Here is a 19,734-nt window from a genome sequence, read left to right as displayed (position 1 = left end):
AAGCCTGGTGATTATCCAGTCTCTGTTTGAAGACCTTCGGCATTTAACAGCTGCATCACACTGATAGGCTACATTTAACTTGTCAAAGACTACACACCCATATTCACTTCACACCTACTATTATAAAGCCAGACTGCTCCCACTCTTTTTTTTTAATCACCAGAAGCAGAAAATTGAATTTCTCTGTGGTAAATTTTACTTTGTTTCAGCCCAATATTCAAGCCTAGCAATAACTTTTTCCTTTCAAAAGTCAATGAAGATTTTTCCTCTTAATTGTTTTCATTTCATCATCACGCCTCATTGTTATTCACGAGTGCCATATTAGCTATCCCTAGGCTGCTCTAAACCAGGAATTAAGAAAAAATGATATTTAAGAACAAGTATTTATGAAGTCACACATTAATTCCGACACTAGCCTTTTCTTACAAATCCTATTATCTGCAGCCAAAATAGGCCGGGGGGGGGGGGGGAGGGGGAGAATGGTATATCACAATGAATCTTGGGGGTCATTAATCAGGAAGACAAAAATACTTTTATAGCCCATATTTCCTCTGGGAGCCCAAGTCAACAATATGAACATTTTCCCTTATTGTATTATCAAAACATGAACAATCCTGTGAAAAACAAGGTCAGAATGATAGCAACTGGGATAAACTCACCATGAGTTCATAGTCAAGCAGGGCTTTTTCTAGGATTTGCTAGTTGTAATTACATACTTTGATTATTGCATCAATATGCTGTAGTAACATGATGGGCATATCTCTCTTCCTTAGGACGAAGAAGAGAATGACAATTTCTTGCTTAGTAGAAACTTACTTGAGATGGGCAATCTTGTCACTGGCGCCATCATTAGGAGTATCGCCTTCATTCAAGCGTACAATTAAATCCTTCAGATCGCTTGGGTATTTGTACTCATCTAAACGTTTCTGCTTCAATTCAAAGGACAAAGTGCTGGAAACACAAAACAAAAGTTGCATGTAAATCAGAGAAGTTCATAACAAGAAAAACAATTTTCAATTTGTACACTATGTCCTAAAGTATGTCGCTAAATTTTGATAACAAAATATGAAAAAACACACAGATATTTTATCCTTTTTTCATCTTTAACCCACCTCCCCCAAATAGGAGGGAAATCTTTGTGCCCTCTACTGATGTTTGCCATTCCCCAGTGTTTTTGGCCATTGGAGATAAAACATTTAAAAGTTAAAATTCGTTTCCTATTCAAACATTGTTATCCTTACCTAAAAATTCAATAAAGGCCAACCCAGATTACCAGAATATAATAGAAGGAAAATGTGAGAAATAGTCAAATCACGATTTCAGATATTAGTTCCATCAATAGCTAATATCAATTTGCGTATACAATGATTTACATATAAGAATTACCATAATACAAATATGGGAAAAGTTTGGCCTCTCTAAGTGTAAAGAAATTATTATAATTGTAACCTTGTTATTTTAATTTATGTAATTTCGATTAACTACATAAATTAGTATAATTAAATGGTTTACATTGCATGCAATTCATCCTGGCTGCAAGATATGACTAAAAAAACAATCAACACATAACTTTTGGGGAAAAAATAATTTGCTATTTTTTCATACATTGCAGAATGTTTTCCTGCTCTTATGTTGGTATACACTAGCTATCCGTAGCCAGTTCCTGTAAAGATGGAATATCAAAAAACAATTTCAAGTAAGGCTTCGGAGAATGAAAATGAAAAAATTAAAACTTTCAAGGTGCCATAAATATAACAAATAATAATTAATAGTTTTGGCTGCATCCCATCTAGCTCCAATCTTTATGAGTGGTCTTTTGGGTCCAGTCTTTTTCCTCAAAGTTTATTTAGCACCTATAAAGTGCTAAATGATGTAGAGAACTAAAATGGTATGGCTAGTCTTGGTATGCCTAATGAAGTCGTGGTGGCGCAGTGGATAGATGCAGTATTGTAGATTAACTTTGCTCACTGCCAGGAGTTCAATCCTGTAGGGGCTCATGCTGAGTCAGCATTCTATTCTTCTGAGGTCAGTAAAATGAGGACCCAGATTGTTGGGAGTAATATGCTGACACCATAAACCGCTCAGAGAGAGCTGTAAAGCACTATGAGTCGGTATATGAGTCTAAGTCAGGGGTGTCCAAACTTGGGAACTTTAAGACTTGTGGACTTCAACTCCCAGAATTCCACTGTAGCCAACTGCATCAACTGAAACGAAATGAAATGAAAACACAGAAGAAGAAGAAAAGAAAATCCCAAAACAAAGGATTGCAAAATAGATGAGCAAAACATGGATATATGGCAACAGGGGGGAAAAGGCAGTGGCTAAGGACAGAATTTACAAAAAGGAGGTGGAGGAAAAGTATGATACTGAGACAATATGTCCAGGAAACAGAGGAAAAGTAAAAGGAGAAAATTAGCAGAGAATCCTCACATACTTGTCTGGTGGAAAGCCATCTTCTATAGATCTGAACTGTGGTTTGTGCAGTTTGACTTGATAAGGCTGATAAGGTTCTGAGGGACCAAGTTGTTTTGCTAACTCGGTATTGGCAACAGCCTGCACAAAACGTCCAATGTGGAAATTCCCAGTCTGTTCACTGGTGAAATTAAACTGCATGGTAACATGGAAGAAACCATAGTCCGGTACCGCACACGTGATTGGAATTACATAGACGGATCCTAAAGGCAAGGAAACCTCTTTACATTTACAAAGCAGCAAGGAAGAAGGCTCTCTTCTGCATTAATTTTCTAATACTACATTTGAAATTAAGAATATGGAATTTCCAGAATATACAATGCATATTCTCTAAAATTTGCAACAAATCTTTTTATATTTATTCAGTTAAGTAGTTTAAAGATAAAGATGCTTCTTTCTAGTATTGCATGTTCCCATACTTACATTATATCCCAGAATAAAAAAAGGCTTTTCTTTTTAGTGGAAATAAGAAATTAAGCACATTCCTGTTTCCAACTGTACTTCAAAAACATCAACAGATTGGAAAATAACTGCTTAATTCTTATGTACCTTGACCTGTAGAATCTTTGATAAATCTTATATGCTGTTATTTAGAAATCTATAATGACATTATTCAGTTATACTACACAGCTATTAGCAGGTATCTTATTCCATCACCCATTACTTTCAACAGATATAACTCATGGAGTTTTGACTGATGCTTATTGACATAATTAATAGTCATAAGTACTCCTGGTTACTGTAGTAATTGTGCAGACTAGAAATGAACAGTCTCACAATTTCTTACAGGAACGTCTACATTAGTCCTCTAATCCTCATGGATTTCTTTCTGATGGTTCATGAATTATAGAACATTTAATGCAAGTGCCATACACAATAGTAGACATATTGCTGGGTAGTGTGGTTCAGATTAAGTTAAGATATGAGACGTTATTTACTATTCTCCATCCAGGTAAAAGAGCATTTCCTTCCAGAAGGACCAAGTATTTTTGTATAATTTCATTTTTAGTCAATGGTCCCCAAATCTGATATACTGTTGAAAGTGAGCCACAGTTTCAAGTGTATGCATGTGGGTTAGAGAAAATGATTCCACATTTACATACCTTCTATAGCCAATACTTGAAAACAATTTAGATTACCATTAACTGGGACTTTCCTCTGGAAAAAACATTAATGATAAATGCATTTAAATCCTCCCTCAGTCTTCTTAAGATGAATGTCTGATACTACACTACTTCAGTTTAGGACCCATTCAAGCGCACACATTCCACATTTTCTTTATGTCTCAAAATCAGTATAAATGTCTAGTTAATAAACACTTGGGTATGGATGCTTTCTATTTTGGGGGGAGAGGCTGTTTGTTTTGCACCAGATTTGTTAATTTTTATGGGAAATTATTTGGAGAAAGAAATACACAAATTGGTTAAGTCTGCATTAATGGTAGGCCTTACACTTGATGATTATCAAGGAATAAATCTGAGCATCTTTCAGATGTATTCCTAAGCATTTTGAATTGGTTTTTAAAGGCTCATGACAGAAAAAAAAATCATTTTTGGCAGTGCTTAATTGTTCTGTAATGGTTTTACAATATGTGACCCATACCAACTCTTTTAAGGGATCTAGCAATGTTTCAACCAATGTATACATATATTACCTGGTGGCAGTTTCACGGGCAAAGGTTCTTCAGAAACTAAAAAAGTGAATTCACAACGTTTCATCAGCCTGTACTTTTCCAGCATAATTTCATTTGTTCCATAGTTCTTAACCTCAATTTTAATAGTCAAACTCTGCTCGGGAGAAATGTTGAATCGGATTTTACCATTTGGCTCATCATACTTTGAAATAATTTTCACGTCATTCTTATTGGACACAAATTTTGATCTGGAATAAAGAATAAAGAAACTGAGAAATCAGACTTCCCACAATTTCTTATACCACATACACACAGGATTGTTTAAAGATATGAATAATGCTAAAATAGCAACTATAGAACAGAAAATAGGAATATTAAAAAAAGATTTCAGGATTTCTTTTAAAAAAGTAAAAACCTAACCTTCAAAGTGGCATGGTATTGCAAGATGACAGTGATAGGAGCTGTTATATAACAAATTGAGAATAGGAGATGGGGAAAGCTATAATTAAAGGCAACATATAAACATGTGACTTAGAACAAGAAAATGGACTTGTTTATTCAGGTTTGCATAAAAGTGGGTCCTCCCATAAGGATGGAAGAACACTGCATGCATATTCAAGCAAGTATAAACAGTAGGTTTCTTAGTTTCACTTGGTTACATAAGCAGGAAACATAGCTCATAGTAGATAAAGAAAGAAATTACAAAAATACTTGTTCACACATCCTGTGACAAGACACATCTCAGCTGCAAGCTTGTGGTTTTCATTATGATTTTAAAAGGACTTCATGAGTGTGAGACCTGTCTCTTATTTTGCCATTTCAACACAAGAATCTATCTAAGAATCTTTGTTTGTGCCAAGCCAAATCTGGTTCTCTACTTAACAAGAACAAAGCTACTTAAGAGTCTTATCAAAACTAGATAAAAGTAAATATCGGTATACATATACTCAGGCTGAAATATCAATATATAAATGGTGATTTTCAAGTCTGAAATAAAGCATTATGTACCTTATCCTTTTAGAATTCTACCCCCTTCTGACAAATTACATTTGAATGAATATAAGACATCAGAAAGTTGGGTTAGTAAATGTGCTCTTTCAATATCTGTGTTGAATTACAGATATTAGTGATTCTCTCTAATAATGCTAGCAAGCTTTGCTTGAATTTAACACAAATGCTTCATTAATCCACAAAACACAGTTGTCCAAGTCAATGAAAGACTAGACATTCCCCAATTGGATGCTTCCAATGCTTTCCAAATCTTTTCCCACAATCTAGCTGGCAAGGAAGTTAAATTCCAATAAATTTGGAAGGCATTGTGACAGGATAGGTCAGCATAGAGGCTGAGATCCGAATATTTTTTACCAATAAGGTAAGAAGAGCTTTTTCATGTAGACTTTAAGGGGCAGGGGGAAAAAACCCCAGTAAGCCTTATCACAGCCATTATTACGAACGATTCACAAGCCTTCCCAAATCTGTTGTTTTGATTTTATGCCATTCTCATGGTTGTACTTTGTAATCTACAAAGTGAGATGGATCATGCTTCTCACTTGTAGTTATGCTTTTTGAAATGGCCACCAGTATTCACATGAGTTTGCTTGTGTTTTTCCAAAGAAGTCTTCAGCCACACAAAACAGATTGATTCTGCTTTTCTCTACTAAACTGCATTTCCTCTACAAAACATCTAATAGTATGATGGGGTGGACCACGATAGTTGATGACTCATTGCGAACAATTTCCACCATTCTCAGACAAAATTGAGTAAATCTATTATCATGATGTTGTGATTTTTAGAAATGAATTGGGGGGGGGATGGGGGACCTGCCTATGATTATATGAAAATGGATAGATTTCTATAAATGTCTATAAATGTTGCAGTGGTTCCAAAAACTTTTATCGAAAGGTTTGTGATAACAAGAGATCTAGGCAAGAACTGAAACTTACAAACTTAAGATCAGCAATTTTAAAAAATGCTAACTAAATCCCTACCATATAACATCATTGCAGGAAAACAGAAACAGAAACTTCATATAGAGATTAGCACAGTAATGCAGGAAATAGGAACAGAAATTTCATATAGAGCTCACTTCATTCCACCCCCTCCCCTTCCTCCCACCAAAATGCCAGTGTCCCTGTAGAAATATCTGGGACCTGAAAGTATGTTCCTCCAAAAGCAGAGATGCAGTGAGGCTCAAAAACCTTAATCTGGACATTTAATGAGCAGCAAGATTTAGGATGGATTCAGCATCTTGGCCTTTAAAAATGAGAAGAGGAAAATCTAGACAAAATCAAAATTCTGCTATTTTCTTGGCTTAATAGAGGATTGTTGTTTTTTCTTGCATTTTCAAGAGTTGGGACATTTTTTTTCTTAAATGAAGCTTAGAATTCACAATTTTTGAAAATAACACCAAGGCTCAAACTTTTCATTTACAACATAGGACCAAACATTCTGGGAATACATGGAAAATTAAGTCTCCTCAAGCTTTGCTCCCATACAATTACATACCTGCGCTTAACACGTGCTCCGGGAGGAAGTGGATTATTGAATGTGTTGTCATCTGGGGTAGAAGGGTCTTCAGCTCCAGTATCAGCATTTGGTTTCCAATATTGATCAGTAAGGGTTAGCTTCTTCTTCCCCTATAGAGAAGCAAAAAAAGAAATACCGTAGAAAAAAAGCTTCGAACAAATTGTAAAATATTGGAAAAATTTGCACAGAAAGCAGTTCATCTTTATTCTTATTCACCACTTATCTTGAAACAAATAACAACTGTCAAAATTCAAAAGGAAATTTACAAAGTGAATTTCACCACCTGGGAATATTTTCAGGAAAATCTGAGTCTAAATCAGACAACAGTATTTAAAAAGTTTTGCTATGGTCTCTTGTTTAAAAACAAATAAATCAATTCAAAAACTGTGGAAACAGTGCTAGTTCAGACTCTATGCCAGTGATGGCGAACCTATGGCACGTGTGCCACAAGTGGCATGTGGAGCCATTTGGCAGGGCACGCGAGGCGCTGCCCTGTCAGCTGAGTTCACCTTTTTAAAAGCTATTTTTCGCCTTCCCCAGGCTCCAGAGGCTTTATAGGAGCCGGGGGAGGGCAAAAAGAGCCCCCCCCCGCCCTCCCGGAGGCTTCAGGGACCGTCCGGAGGCTTCCCTGAAGCCTTCAGAACGCTTAAAACCACCCTCCGAACAAACCGGAAGTGACTTCCGGGTTGCTCGGAGGGTCGTTTTAAGCGTTCCAAAGGATTCAGGGACCGTCCTGAGGCTTCACTGAAGCCTTCGGAGCGCTAAAAATGACCCTCTAAGCAAACCAGAAATGACTTCCGGGTTGCTCGGAGGGTCGTTTTAAGCGTTCCGAAGGATTCAGGGACCGTCCTGAGGCTTCACTGAAGCCTTCGGAGCGCTAAAAATGACCCTCTAAGCAAACCGGAAATGACTTCCGGGTTGCTCGGAGGGTCGTTTTAAGCGTTCTGAAGGCTTCAGGGACCGTCCGGAGGCTTCCCTGACGCTTCGGAGTGCTTAAAACCACCCTCCGAGCAACCCAGAAGTCACTCTGGTTTGCTCGGAGGGTGGTTTTAAGTGTTCCGAAGGCATCAGGGAAGCCTCCGGATGGTCCCTGAAGCCTCCGGAGGGCCTCCGGGGGGCAGGGGAGGCTCTTTTCGCCCTCCCCAGGCTCCTATAAAGCCTCTGGAGCCTGGGGAGGGCAAAAAAAGCATGTAAAAATGGGGCGGGGGGGTTCGTGCGTTGCGCACGCATGCACTGGGGGGTCGTGCATTGCATTATGGGTGTGGCACACCCGCACACGACCCCCCTGCGCTCCCCCCACTTGTGGCACGCGAGCCAAAAAAGGTTCGCCATCGCTGCTCTATGCCATGAAAATGTAAAGTCCTATATCAGCGATGGCGAACCTTTTTTGGCTCGTGTGCCATAAGTGGGAGGAGTGCAGGGGGGTCGTTTGCAGGCGTGCTGCACCCATAATGCAACGTGCGACCCGCCCCCCAGTGCGCATGCCCCCCATTTTTGCATGCTTTTTTCGCCCTCCCCAGGCTCAAGAGGCTTTATACGAGCATGGGGAAAGCGAAAACAGCCCCCCACGGAAGTCATCAATCAAAATGATCCTCTGAGCAAACAGGAAGTCACTTCCGGTTTGCTCGGAGGGTCATTTTAAGCACTCCGAAGGCTTCAGGGACCTCTAGGAAGCTTCCCTGAAGCCTCCGGAGCAGTCAAAACGACCCTCTGAGCAAACAGGAAGTCCGTTCCCAAACTTCCGGTTTGCCCGTAGGGCCAGTTTTTTGCGCTCCGGAGGCTTCAGGGAAGCTCATGAAGCCTCCGGAAGGCATCCAGGAGGGAGGGGGAGGCTCTTTTCGCCTTCCCCAGGCTCCTATAAAGCCTCTGGAGCCTGGGGAGGGTGAAAAATTGCTTTAAAAAAGGGTGAACTCAGCTGGCCAGTGCACGCATGCGTGCTGACCAGCTAACAGGGCAGTGCCTCGCATGCGTGCTGACCAGCTAACAGGGCAGCGCCTTGCATGCCCTGACAAATGGCTCCGCGTGCCACCTGTGGCACGCGTGCCATAGGTTCGCCATCACTGTCCTATTTTATTCTTTCTTCCTATTTTATCCAGGATGAGCCCTACCATGTGAATCTTACTTATCCCTTGATCCTAGCACTTTTTCTGACACCTCAGAATCCTATATCAGTAGTACTGCAATGAATACTACAAGTATTCCTCAAATTATGACAACATTTGGGATTGGAATTGTAAGTGATGTGGTTATAAAGTATGCTGTCACATCAGTGTGTTGCTTAGTGACAATAGTTATGATTGGCATTGTTAAGTGAGGATCATACAACTTGTTAAATGAAGACTGCAAGTGACTGTGACTTCTGATTTCCTATCAGTTTACCCAATGACTTTGTTTATGAGAAGCTGTTGGAGAATATCAGAAATTGTGATCACGTGACCGTGGGTCCCTGTGTTATCGTAATCTTGAGCTGAGAATCTGGATCACAATAATGTAGCCATGGGGATGCTACAACAGCAAGAATTACAAGGATGGTCCCCCTCATTCATTGCTGTCGCAAGTTTGAACAGTCACTGAAGGCATGGTTGTAACTTGAGTACTAGCTATAATGACCAGTTACATTTGTATAAGTCACCGATATAAATAAGTCACAAAAAGACTACAAATCAACAAGCCAGTTTTGTTTCTTTCCATGATGACCTTACATCTAAAGAGTCTTATTTTAATGCCTTGGACCCAATAAGCCAAATTGTTCAACATCAACTATCAAAGAATGAAGTAGAAAGTCAAGTGCACCTTCTTACCTGATGAAATCGCACATAATCCCCATGGACTAAAGCACGGTTTGACTTTACCAGCACATACAGCACATTGTAGAAGTTGGGTCTTTTTATATTATCTCTGTCAGACAATAGAATATAACTTTTATTCAACTACTAAACAAATATATTGATTACACACATAGTAAAAAAAAATCAGTTATCATACTTATGGTGCTCTGTGTACTCCTCAATCTCCTTTACTGCTGAGAGGAAGATCAGAAATCATTTCTTAACCTAAACAGTTCACGACACTTAAGATACATATAACTGAACAAACAGGCAATTCTACTACTACAGCAAATAAGTTCCTACTTCATTAGTGGAGTAAATCAGCAAAATGGAGACCACACCCTCTCCTCTCTTTCCCATTTGTTTGGATGTGACTAAGATCAAACCCTATTTCAAATCTTTGCTTAATTTCCTCAGGCCCAAATTATACCTTCCTCCGTATCTCAGACCAAGACCTCTACAAACTTATCTAAGCCAAAGAACAGAAGCTACACCAAGTGGGCCATACAAGGAAATTGCAACCTACCCCCCAAAAAAAATCCTCAATGCTTCATCAGCTGATGACATTAACTTTTAACTTCCTGAATAAGGATCTTCAGCTCTGCTGTCTTCTTCAAATGCTGATTTTGCCTAACAATGTAACTCAATGTAACTATGCAAACAAGGACCTAGGCTAGCTTCCCCAAACTGGCCAACCAATCAGATCACCAGGGTTTTGGACCTTGTATCGCTCAAGAAAAGTTACTGAGACTTTTGACATTCCAGGAATTTTATTTTTATCTTGTTCTTTAAAAAAAAAAGTCTTTATGACTTAATGCTGCAACAATATAGTAGAGGAACATTTGAGGCCAGTTTGAGTTAATAAATCTAGTTGAAAGGTTTTCACCTCTCTACCAGTACTGAAAACTTTGGGGCAAAATGCACACAGCAAGTTGTAAAGCAAGGCAGAAATCCATGTTATGCAAATGAGATAAACTGAGAATTGGGAACTGGCCTGAGAACAGCAGTATAAGTGGCAGAATCTCTTCCTGTTACTGGTTCTCAAAAAAACCTCTCTACTTTCCAGAAGGAGCAGAGAAACAGCTTTTTCAAGGGTGTTCAAATAATTGCTCTTGAAAAAATATTTTTAGTTTGTCAGATCAACTAATTTTACAAATCAGATTGTTTGATTGCCATTGTTTTTACTCTGCTTCACTCTTTGTGGAAGGATATCTTTGAATTGGTTTGATGAAGGCGCATGGATTTCTTTTCTTACAATTGAAATTGGAATGGGAAAATAAATAAGATTGAAAGCAGTCTTTTAATTAGGGGCCCCATCAAAGAAAGATGTTGAAAGAGCACCAAAGCCTCCACAGACCCTGCTCATGAAAGATACTTAAGATATGAAAATTACATATGGTTTATTCATTAAAATGTTACAAAGATGGAAAAAGGCAGATGGTCTCCACTCAACCGCAGAACATACAGAACCAGAAGAGACACACCATAGGTCCAATTCTTTGGAAATAAGTTCTATCTAGGTGAATTGTCCAAATTTAATAATCTACTGTGCATAGAATCCTATACTTGTCTTTTTGTAACATCAACTTACTGAAGGATAAATGACACTTCTTGGCCTTGGATTGTTTAAAAAGAAACTAAAAATACAAGACAAAATGGCTGTAAGCATAAATCATCCAGGAGGAGAGATATACTAGCCAAGGCTACTCAAAGTGGCTTATCCAATGGCTAGTTCCAATGAAAACTTTCGAAAGCCAACTTATTCGTTTTGAACTACCGCATCTATAGCAATCGTGGACTTCCGCCCCCCGCCCCTCGCCTCATTTCGAGATGGTGCCGAGCGCCCACCTGATGCAGCGCCGGAATTAAGCGGCGCCGAAAAAGGGGAGTCGGCGCCCCGTGAAGTTCATGCCTTGGAGCAGTTTAAGAGAAATCGGTTTAAACGCCCCTTCCAGGGGAAAACGGGACCCACTCCTACGAAAAAGCTAGTGGCCACATTACAGTGTTCTGCAGACCCGTTTTTTCAAGCGTTTAAGCACCTACCGATATCGGAACTCCTGGTTGTATAGTGCCTTCAAGGCAACCTTGCTGTTCAATTTCTGGTTGCCAGATTCCGCCAGGAACTGTATAAACTGCTCTCCAATCTCCCTCGCCTCCCTAAAGGTAAATTTGGGCATGGCGATCCGTTTCGGTCGCTTGCTCCTAAGCAGCGGCGGCGATGCTTGCAACGTTGGCCCCACTTCCTCTTGCCTGGTGAAGTAAGTGCCGACCCTGAGCTCCTCCTCTTGAAAGCTAAATTTGAAAGAGGAAGAAACGAAACTGAAATCGCACTGGTCCTTCTGCCAATCCCAGCGTTTTCTCAGGTGCTCCGCTCCGTTGCCCCAGGAAACAAGATACGAGAGCTGGGAAAGGACATTTTATCATCTGTTTTCGTGCTCGTTTGAAGTTTCCGAAAATGAGGTACTTTTCCGTAAATAGGGAAAGTTATGAAGGTCACCACATAAAATGAAGCCTCGTCATTATCATGGACCCTTCCAGAATTATTTTGGAATAGAATAAATAGAAGCTGGGTCAATTGTTTTTATGATCTTTTTATCACACCGAGGAGGAGTGGATTAGGCATTTACGCTTTAGAGGCAGCGACATGATTATTTAACTAATCAATTTGTATCCCACCCTTATTTTTACAAATGACTCAAGGAATTTGTTATTGTAGCCTACACAGCTTCCTCCTCCTCTCTCCACACCTCTGAGGCCAGGGGGCTGAGAATGACTGGCCCAAGGTCACCCAGCTGGCTTTCATGGCTAAGGTGGGGAGTAGGTTTAGTGCATCTCCGATCAGGAGATACTGGTCGTTATTGCATTACTTACCAATGTATAAGCCCAATATGCATCATTGCAATACATAGTAATCTATTGCACATAATGCACTTTGCAGATTAAAAAAATGTTTCTCACATACATTCAATTATACCTATGATAGGCTGCTACAAGAAAATAACTTTTAAAAAGGATTTCAAGAGCTGATGGCGCTATGCAATGCCTATTGTGATCCCTAAGCAGAGCCTTTACACTTGTTTAGCTACTTATACATGTCCTTCCTTTGATTAAGATGATTTTGCTTTCATGTCTTCCTGGACTAGTAGCCACCCTATGTACATTTTGTTATATAATTTGCATAACGAAAGTTTAGGTATAATTTGGGTTATATGGTTTGAATAATGAAACATCTGCAAGAAAACAACCAACCTCAGAGAGTGGCAAGAACCCTCAAACAAATATAGATAAAGTGTCTTATCAGCACTTCTCTGCAATCAAATGACCTTCCATTCTGAACCAGACATTCCATAAAACTGATATGATTAACTACGGCGTTTGCTTTTGCTACTAAATCTACAACATTCTGTTTTAAAGTGAGAGCAGTTTGTTTTGCATCTTTCTACATCTATTTCCCCTAAAATAAGACCTCTCCAGGTAATAAGCCCAATTGGACTTTTGAGCGCCTGCACTAAAATAAGCCCTCCCCGGAAAATATTGCAACCCAACAGCAACCATGGGGTGACCATGCTCGCTGTCTCCTGCACCTCAAAAATAATAAGACCTCCGTGAAAATAAGACCAAGCACTTATTTCAAGGGGGGGAGGAAGAAAATAAGACCCTGACTTATTTTTGGTGAAACACGGTATGTCCACAATAAGTCAATCAGAGTGTTCAGACTTTGCACTTTTAATTTAGCAGTTGCCAGGCAATATTTCTGCTAATGCCTGGGTGGTTCCATTGTCATTATAAAAAAATCCATAATATTAATATTTATTCATTCTTACATGAGAGTCTGTAGCCACAAATGATTAACTTGTAACTTGTATGGGAGATAAACTGATTTCAAACAAACTTTTACATTTTTGTTGCTAGTAGGGATCTACTTAATGGTAATAAAGGCCAAGTAGTTTGGTTTTCATTGCTTCTTAATAGGATAAGAATACCAAAACAGTTTTAAATATTGGAGTATTGGAACATCCTATTAAGTACTGAAGTGGAGCGATATATATCAGCAGCAGGCAGGCAAAACCTTCCCAGACTTCAGCTGCTTTTGGTCCTTGAGAGTTCTCAGGATATGAACCAACTGTCTCTGACGGAGTTAGATACAATCAGAACACAGGACAACATAAGATTTTGCTTCCTTAACTCTTTTGGGGTATATCTTACATTTTTAACTGTTGATCACAAAAATAACCTGTAATTTAATCTATCATCTACTGTTTTATAGAAATTTTGTTTTGCAGTTTCTCCTTGTGTGTGTATGTGTGTGTATTAAGTTTACTAATTTTTTCTTGCTTTATGTAGCTCATGCACATCCAGGCATGCACTCAGGTCATATTGCATAATGTTTGTGGAATTGGTACAGTTTGAGAATCCCTAGGCTGGATGGATATTGCTTAAAAAGGCTGCAAAAACAATATGCATGCACAAATGCTACTGATTTCATTGATATCAGTTTCCGTGCATTTTGATGTGATCGTTTTAAAGCATAGAATTGTCCATACATGTAATTTACATGACAAGTGACTAAATAGACATGCTGTTAGATTGTTGATGATAGCAGAAATGTCTTGCCAATGTCGGAACAAACTTGAAACATTCTGCTACATTTGTGGTGATCTTCAGCCATGAAACCAGTGATGCCAGCCAGACATGGACAGTGGCTATGATCTGGATTTTCATCTATGTATGTCTGATAAGCCTTATCTCATAACATAGTCAGAATTAAATGATATGGTCAGGGACTTGGTTTATCAAAATCAAAAGAAGGATGGTGTTTGCTGTCACTAGGTATGAACATTTTTGTCTTTCAAAGCCAAGTTGATTTAACAAGTTTCTTTGCATAGATTGACAACCTTGTTTTCTGGGCTGACATTGATAGTTTATTCACAACCTTGGCTTGGAGCATGGCCCACTGTAATGGTGTCTCTTTACTGATTCATCAATGTTAAGCCTCAAGGCTATCTTGTTTAACAACAGCAATGTACGCTGTTAGCAGGTATGTTGGCTATGCTGCACACATGAAAGAAACACACAAAAACATGGAACTGTTGTTGAAGCAAGAGAGTCACATTACATTAAAAAGAAATGGCAAGTCTAAAAGAATTTGTTTCAGGACAGAAAAATGTGGCATATGAACCATTTGTTGACCTGAAAAAGATATTTTTACCTCCACTTCACATCATACTGCGGTTGATTAAAAAAATGGTGAAAGCGATGAACGAGAAAGGTGAAGGATTTTGTTATTAGAAACAGATGTAAAAAAAACCCATGCAGTGTTTTAATAGCAATAGGTAAACTCAGATTTAGGCTCAAATCCAACGCTGTGTTCATTGCTACAATCCAAATTAATCTCCATACTGCCACAACTCTTTTACTTGCTGTGTTACATTATCTATATGACTGCATGTGAATACATAGTTTTTGTTTTATGTAAAATAATGTATTGTGTGCATTTTTTCTCCAATATTTCTTTAATATCTTTTAAAATTGGAAATCAACTGAGATATGAATGTACCATAATTACATTAAATAATTTGATACTCAGTTCTCAGTATTTTATTTTTTCCCCTCTGACCATGCCCACTTTCAAAATCTTGTATGTAAGCTCTACATATTTGGAAAAACAACCCTAGATTTTCTATATCCTTTTCTGCTTATTTCTGCTTCAAAACTTTTTAAAGAAATGCACATTTGCTCTCTTCTCCCAAATTGCCATTGTGATGAAAGCATTTTGAAAAGAAAACCACAATACTCTTGACAGAAAGTCCTTAAATAAAACCATTGTGCTAGAACTCTCTTCTAATGAGAACTGACTGATCATACATTTTAGCTTATTCATGACACTGCAGATTTCTTTATGATACAATCAGGTTTAAATCAAGTATTAGATGGTAATTCTGCACCTTTCCTATGGAATGTGTCCATATTCTAGCATGTCAGGAGTTGATGTAATAGTACGTTGAAGAAAATGCATTCTGGGCATATTCAGACAGGTTTGTTGATTAACTTTTTTTGAACAAAGAAGACATGATGTTTGTTTGTTTGTTTGAACCTGGGCATGCCTTATTACAACTGATTCTGGATAGTTAGCAATATAATACCATGGAAACCAATGCAAACCAAGGCTAGATGGGATATGGGAACAATATAGAAATCAAAACAAAACTAACCTACGTGTCCAACAAGAGGCCTCATCCATATCACCCCAAAGCCTGGAAGAACCACCAATTTTCCAATACTTTACAGAAGGCCAACAAGATAGAAGCCACATGTATTTCAGTGCTGATCTCATTCCAAATTGTAGGTACTGGGACAGAAGATATGCTTCTGGGACATGACAGATGACAGTTTAATCGAAGGGACTTGGACAGAGGTGGTATTCAGCCAGTTCAGATCGGTTCACCTGAACCGGTAGTGGGAATCACGGGTGGGCCTGCCGCCCCGCCCTGGGTCTTTGCCATCCCATTTAGGTACGTTTTCAAGCCAAAGCACATGTGCGGAAGGCCAAGCTCATGTGTGAATGGTGCACGCATGCTCACATTTGTGAACTTGTAGGGAAAGTAAGTGAATGCCACCCCTGGAGTTGGAGCATGCCAGCTGTCTTTACACATATGGCCAGGAAGAAACCATGGAAGAGAGGCGATCCCTCAAATAATCTGACCTCATATCATGTAGGGAATTATAGGTAATAATAATCATCTTGAATTGCATTCAGAAGCAGATTAGCAAATAGTGAAGCTCGTTTATTTTGGCTGATTATATTTATTTTTAGGAGACATTTTATTATGTGTGCTATTATTTGTTTAAACTTGTTTGCATTTAGTCCAACCTTAGTTTGTGAACTAAAGTATTGCGTTTCAATTACTCAAAAGAGAATTGATATAAGCTATTAAAAAAAACCCTCCATCTGATCTATCGTTTGGTAGGATGGGTACAGTGTTATGGATCAACTACTTGGAATAAGCTATATTTCATGTGACAATGCTAATGGTTCTGGTTTCAAGCAAAAAGACTGAAAATAAACCAGACTTATACAGACTTCAGAAACGGAAGCTGTGGCATACCCAATTTGTCAATACATGATCAAGCAGCACAGTTGTGGCATATGATACCATTTACCATGGAAGAGTTCTTTAAACAATGGATTCAAACTGGAAGTATGTCAGACCCAAATAAGTTTATAACACAGTGTGAAAACAGATTAAAATGTTTTTACTAAAACAAAATTTGGATACTCAGTTTTGATAAGGGACATTTCTCTTTAACTGTTTGATAACATACTTTGATCAGAAAAATTATTATGAAACATTTGGGAGCATTTAATTTTTATATAGTCTAAAAGATTTTTATAGTAATGATGGCCTCTCAATAAAGGTAAGATAGAGCAACAAATAGGTAACAAACTACCATGGCTTTTTTGGTATCAATTTAAATCTCTTCTGGACAATAGAAATATTAGACCTTCAGTAATACAGCCTGACATCAATTTTGAGAATTTAATATTCCATTACTCAGGACAACTAAACAATTTCAAAACTGTAGAGGTTATTACTGCAACTAGAAATAGGAGATTTACTTTATGGATTAAAGGAAATTTGGGATGCTCATCTTGATAATTTTATGCAGGAGACAAATTGGCAGCATTTCAATATAAGAAATGCAATGGAAGATTATACTTAGTTGATATTTGCCTCCTCTTAGGCTGACCTCTGTACACACACACACACACACACACACACACACACACAAAATTCTTCCAAATGCTGGATAGTTTATTTTTAAAAAAGATCATTCTTTCATTTGTGATGGTCATGTGATAAAATTATACCCTTTGGCAAATTTGATTTTTTCATTTATTTTGGAGATATAAGTGTCATAACAAAGAATTGAATGCTTCCCAATCATAAGCCTAAAAACAAAAAAATGATTCTGTTTAATTATAATAGTCAAAGCAATAATTGTACAACACTGGAAAACATTAGATAATATAAAAACGTAGTTGTACATTGTGCCGCTTCCATTGTCACGTTAGAAAAGAATCACTGATAAATTTATAGTAGTGAGATTTCAGAAGCAGAAATCATGATTTTATCAAACTTGGTAGGATTTTATGATTTACCTTAATAGGAATAGACTATAATTTGATGCATTCCTTATATACAACATATTGAATTATAGCACCTGACTTATCTACATGGTAAATTTTTTGTACAGTTTTATAGTTCCTTGTTTTTAGGTATCATGGAATTATGTTAATTCAACTATCTGACACTGTAAATAAAATAAAGACAAAAAGGCAGAAAAAAAGTATTTTCACCTTCCATGTCTTTGAGTTGCAATTGTGTGTCATATTATATATAATAAACACTGTCCACAGTACAACATAGTTTGATATAAAGTTTGCAGACATTTCCTCAAAAAACTACATTCAGTAAGAATTTGGCTTCTTAAGACATAGTTTAGAAGGTTAAGCTTTCACCACCACTCCTCCCGTCCTGAGTCATTCAGCTTGTGTGCATTCTGGAAGCAAAACAAATAGTTGGTGGATAAAAAAGAATTGCCTTCTGCAAATCTGTAGACAATCATGCAAGTTATTTTGTATATGCTTTATCCTTGAACTTTTGGGACGGTGTTCAGAATATTTTCTCAAAATATCCAATGCTTTCATAACAAAATGCAGCTGTCTATCACCCTAGCTAGCAGATGTACACAGTGTTCTTTTAGCTGATAAAATAAGCTGGGAAAAGCGATAATGTGTTTTCAGAAACTTAAGAGGCTTCTTTAGCTTCTTTATGTCCTTTAGACATAATCATAGAAAGACTATACCTATTGAGATAATAGCATCTTCCTGGTTTACCTGAATCTTTCTAGAGTCCCTGGGATTGTTACACTTTTAGGCTTTAAAGGAAGGAGGTACATTGGAAGGGACAGCAGCAATTTCTCAGCCTGGAGATTGGTCAGAGTAGCCCTTTGACTTTGGCAGAAAGATGAGGCCTCTTAGTGTTCACAATTGCCATGGGGCTTGAGGCTAGGAATTGGTGAAGTATATGCTTTGTTTATTAAGCCCCCATCCTCAAAGCCTACATTTGGCTCTGGATATCCATGCCCTACCTGATACCAGGAGTAGAGAGCACCTATTACTTGAAACTTAGTAACTTCCAATAGGATGGCTAAATTGGAATATGTATGTACCGGTAGGTATATCTGTAAGCCAGACGGGGCCAGGTACATTTATCCTAGAATATGATAGTACTCAGAGATTCTACCTCAAATCTGTGTATCTGATGTGTCAGATAGCATGCTATTTCATGTTTGTTTTGTGGGAACAATGAAGAGCATTGAGTATATGCCTAATGATGTCTCATCCTGTGGAATCTCTTAAATCACGTGTACGCTGAGAAGGTAATTGATGGCCTTCTGAAAGTCATGGAGCATAGTGTGATTATCATCTTTTTGCCTGTCTTCACCTAAGCAATATTGGGACTAGAAGCTTTACAATAGGGTATGAGAGGGAAAGAAAGGAAAATACAGCCGGACTTGGAAGATGCTGTTGTTATTGCCTATTTTAATACGGTCTTCCTATGACTATTTCTAAAGTCCATAAATCACCTTTTCCACATACATTCCTGGATAAAGGAAACAAAAAAGAATCAGCAGTTGTATTATCCAAGCCTTATAAACTGACGTAGCAGCCAATGTGTCCCAACTTGCAACTTATTCCATTTTGTTTCACATGCCTATAAGGATGGGTAAAATAGCTTATCTAAGCCTACAACCATGCTTTAGAGCAGTGATGGTGAACCTTTTTCGCCTCGAGTGCCAAAAGTACATGCCCCCCCAATAATTTAATCCCCCCCGCACCATGCCCCCTGCGCATGCGCACATGACCCGGCTGCCCTGTGCATGCGTGTACGGCTTTCTTGGAGCCTGGGGAAGGCGAAAGTGGCTTTCCTCGCCGTCCCCGGAGGCCAGAAACAGTAGGTCTGTTTTTCACCCTTCCCAGGCTCCAGAGACTTTCTAGCAGCCTGGAAAGGGTGAAAAACAGCCCAACATGCAAACTGGAAGTCTGGGAACGGACTTCCGGGTTGTCCATTGGGCTGTTTTTCTCCTTCAGGAGGCTTCAGGAGCCTTCCCTGTTCCAGAAAGTCTGTTCCAGAAATTCTGTTTTGCGTGTTGGGCGGTTTTTTGTCCTCTGGAGGGCAAAAAACAGCCCAATGCACAAACCAGAAGTC

The 19,734-nt window shown here is 38.6% G+C and overlaps 1 protein-coding gene across 2 annotated transcripts in view; it reads right to left on the bottom strand.

Moving 5' to 3' along the window:
* The window catches only part of MOV10 (Mov10 RNA helicase), a 38,920-nt gene extending 26,977 nt beyond the window's left edge, over positions 1–11,943 (bottom strand). Inside the window, exons 1-6 of one of the 2 annotated variants that reach the window (XM_081947464.1) lie at positions 11,504–11,943; positions 9,434–9,530; positions 6,612–6,742; positions 4,127–4,353; positions 2,435–2,675; positions 817–951 (exon numbers count right to left, since the gene is read on the bottom strand). In XM_081947464.1, coding sequence (XP_081803590.1) covers positions 817–951; positions 2,435–2,675; positions 4,127–4,353; positions 6,612–6,742; positions 9,434–9,530; positions 11,504–11,637 — 965 coding nt within the window. In that variant the 5' untranslated portion in view covers positions 11,638–11,943. Of the gene's footprint in view, positions 1–816; positions 952–2,434; positions 2,676–4,126; positions 4,354–6,611; positions 6,743–9,433; positions 9,531–11,237; positions 11,284–11,503 lie in introns of those variants that run through there. The other variant, XM_081947465.1, reaches the window with a different exon arrangement.
* Between the last annotated feature and the right edge of the window lie 7,791 nt (positions 11,944–19,734).

The sequence above is a fragment of the Natrix helvetica genome (genome assembly GCF_964273705.1).
Source record: "Natrix helvetica genome assembly, chromosome: 3".
NCBI classification, from domain to species: Eukaryota; Metazoa; Chordata; class Lepidosauria; order Squamata; family Natricidae; genus Natrix; species Natrix helvetica.
The sequence above is the reverse complement of the archived record's forward strand: the minus strand, read 5'-3'. Positions and strand labels throughout refer to the sequence as shown.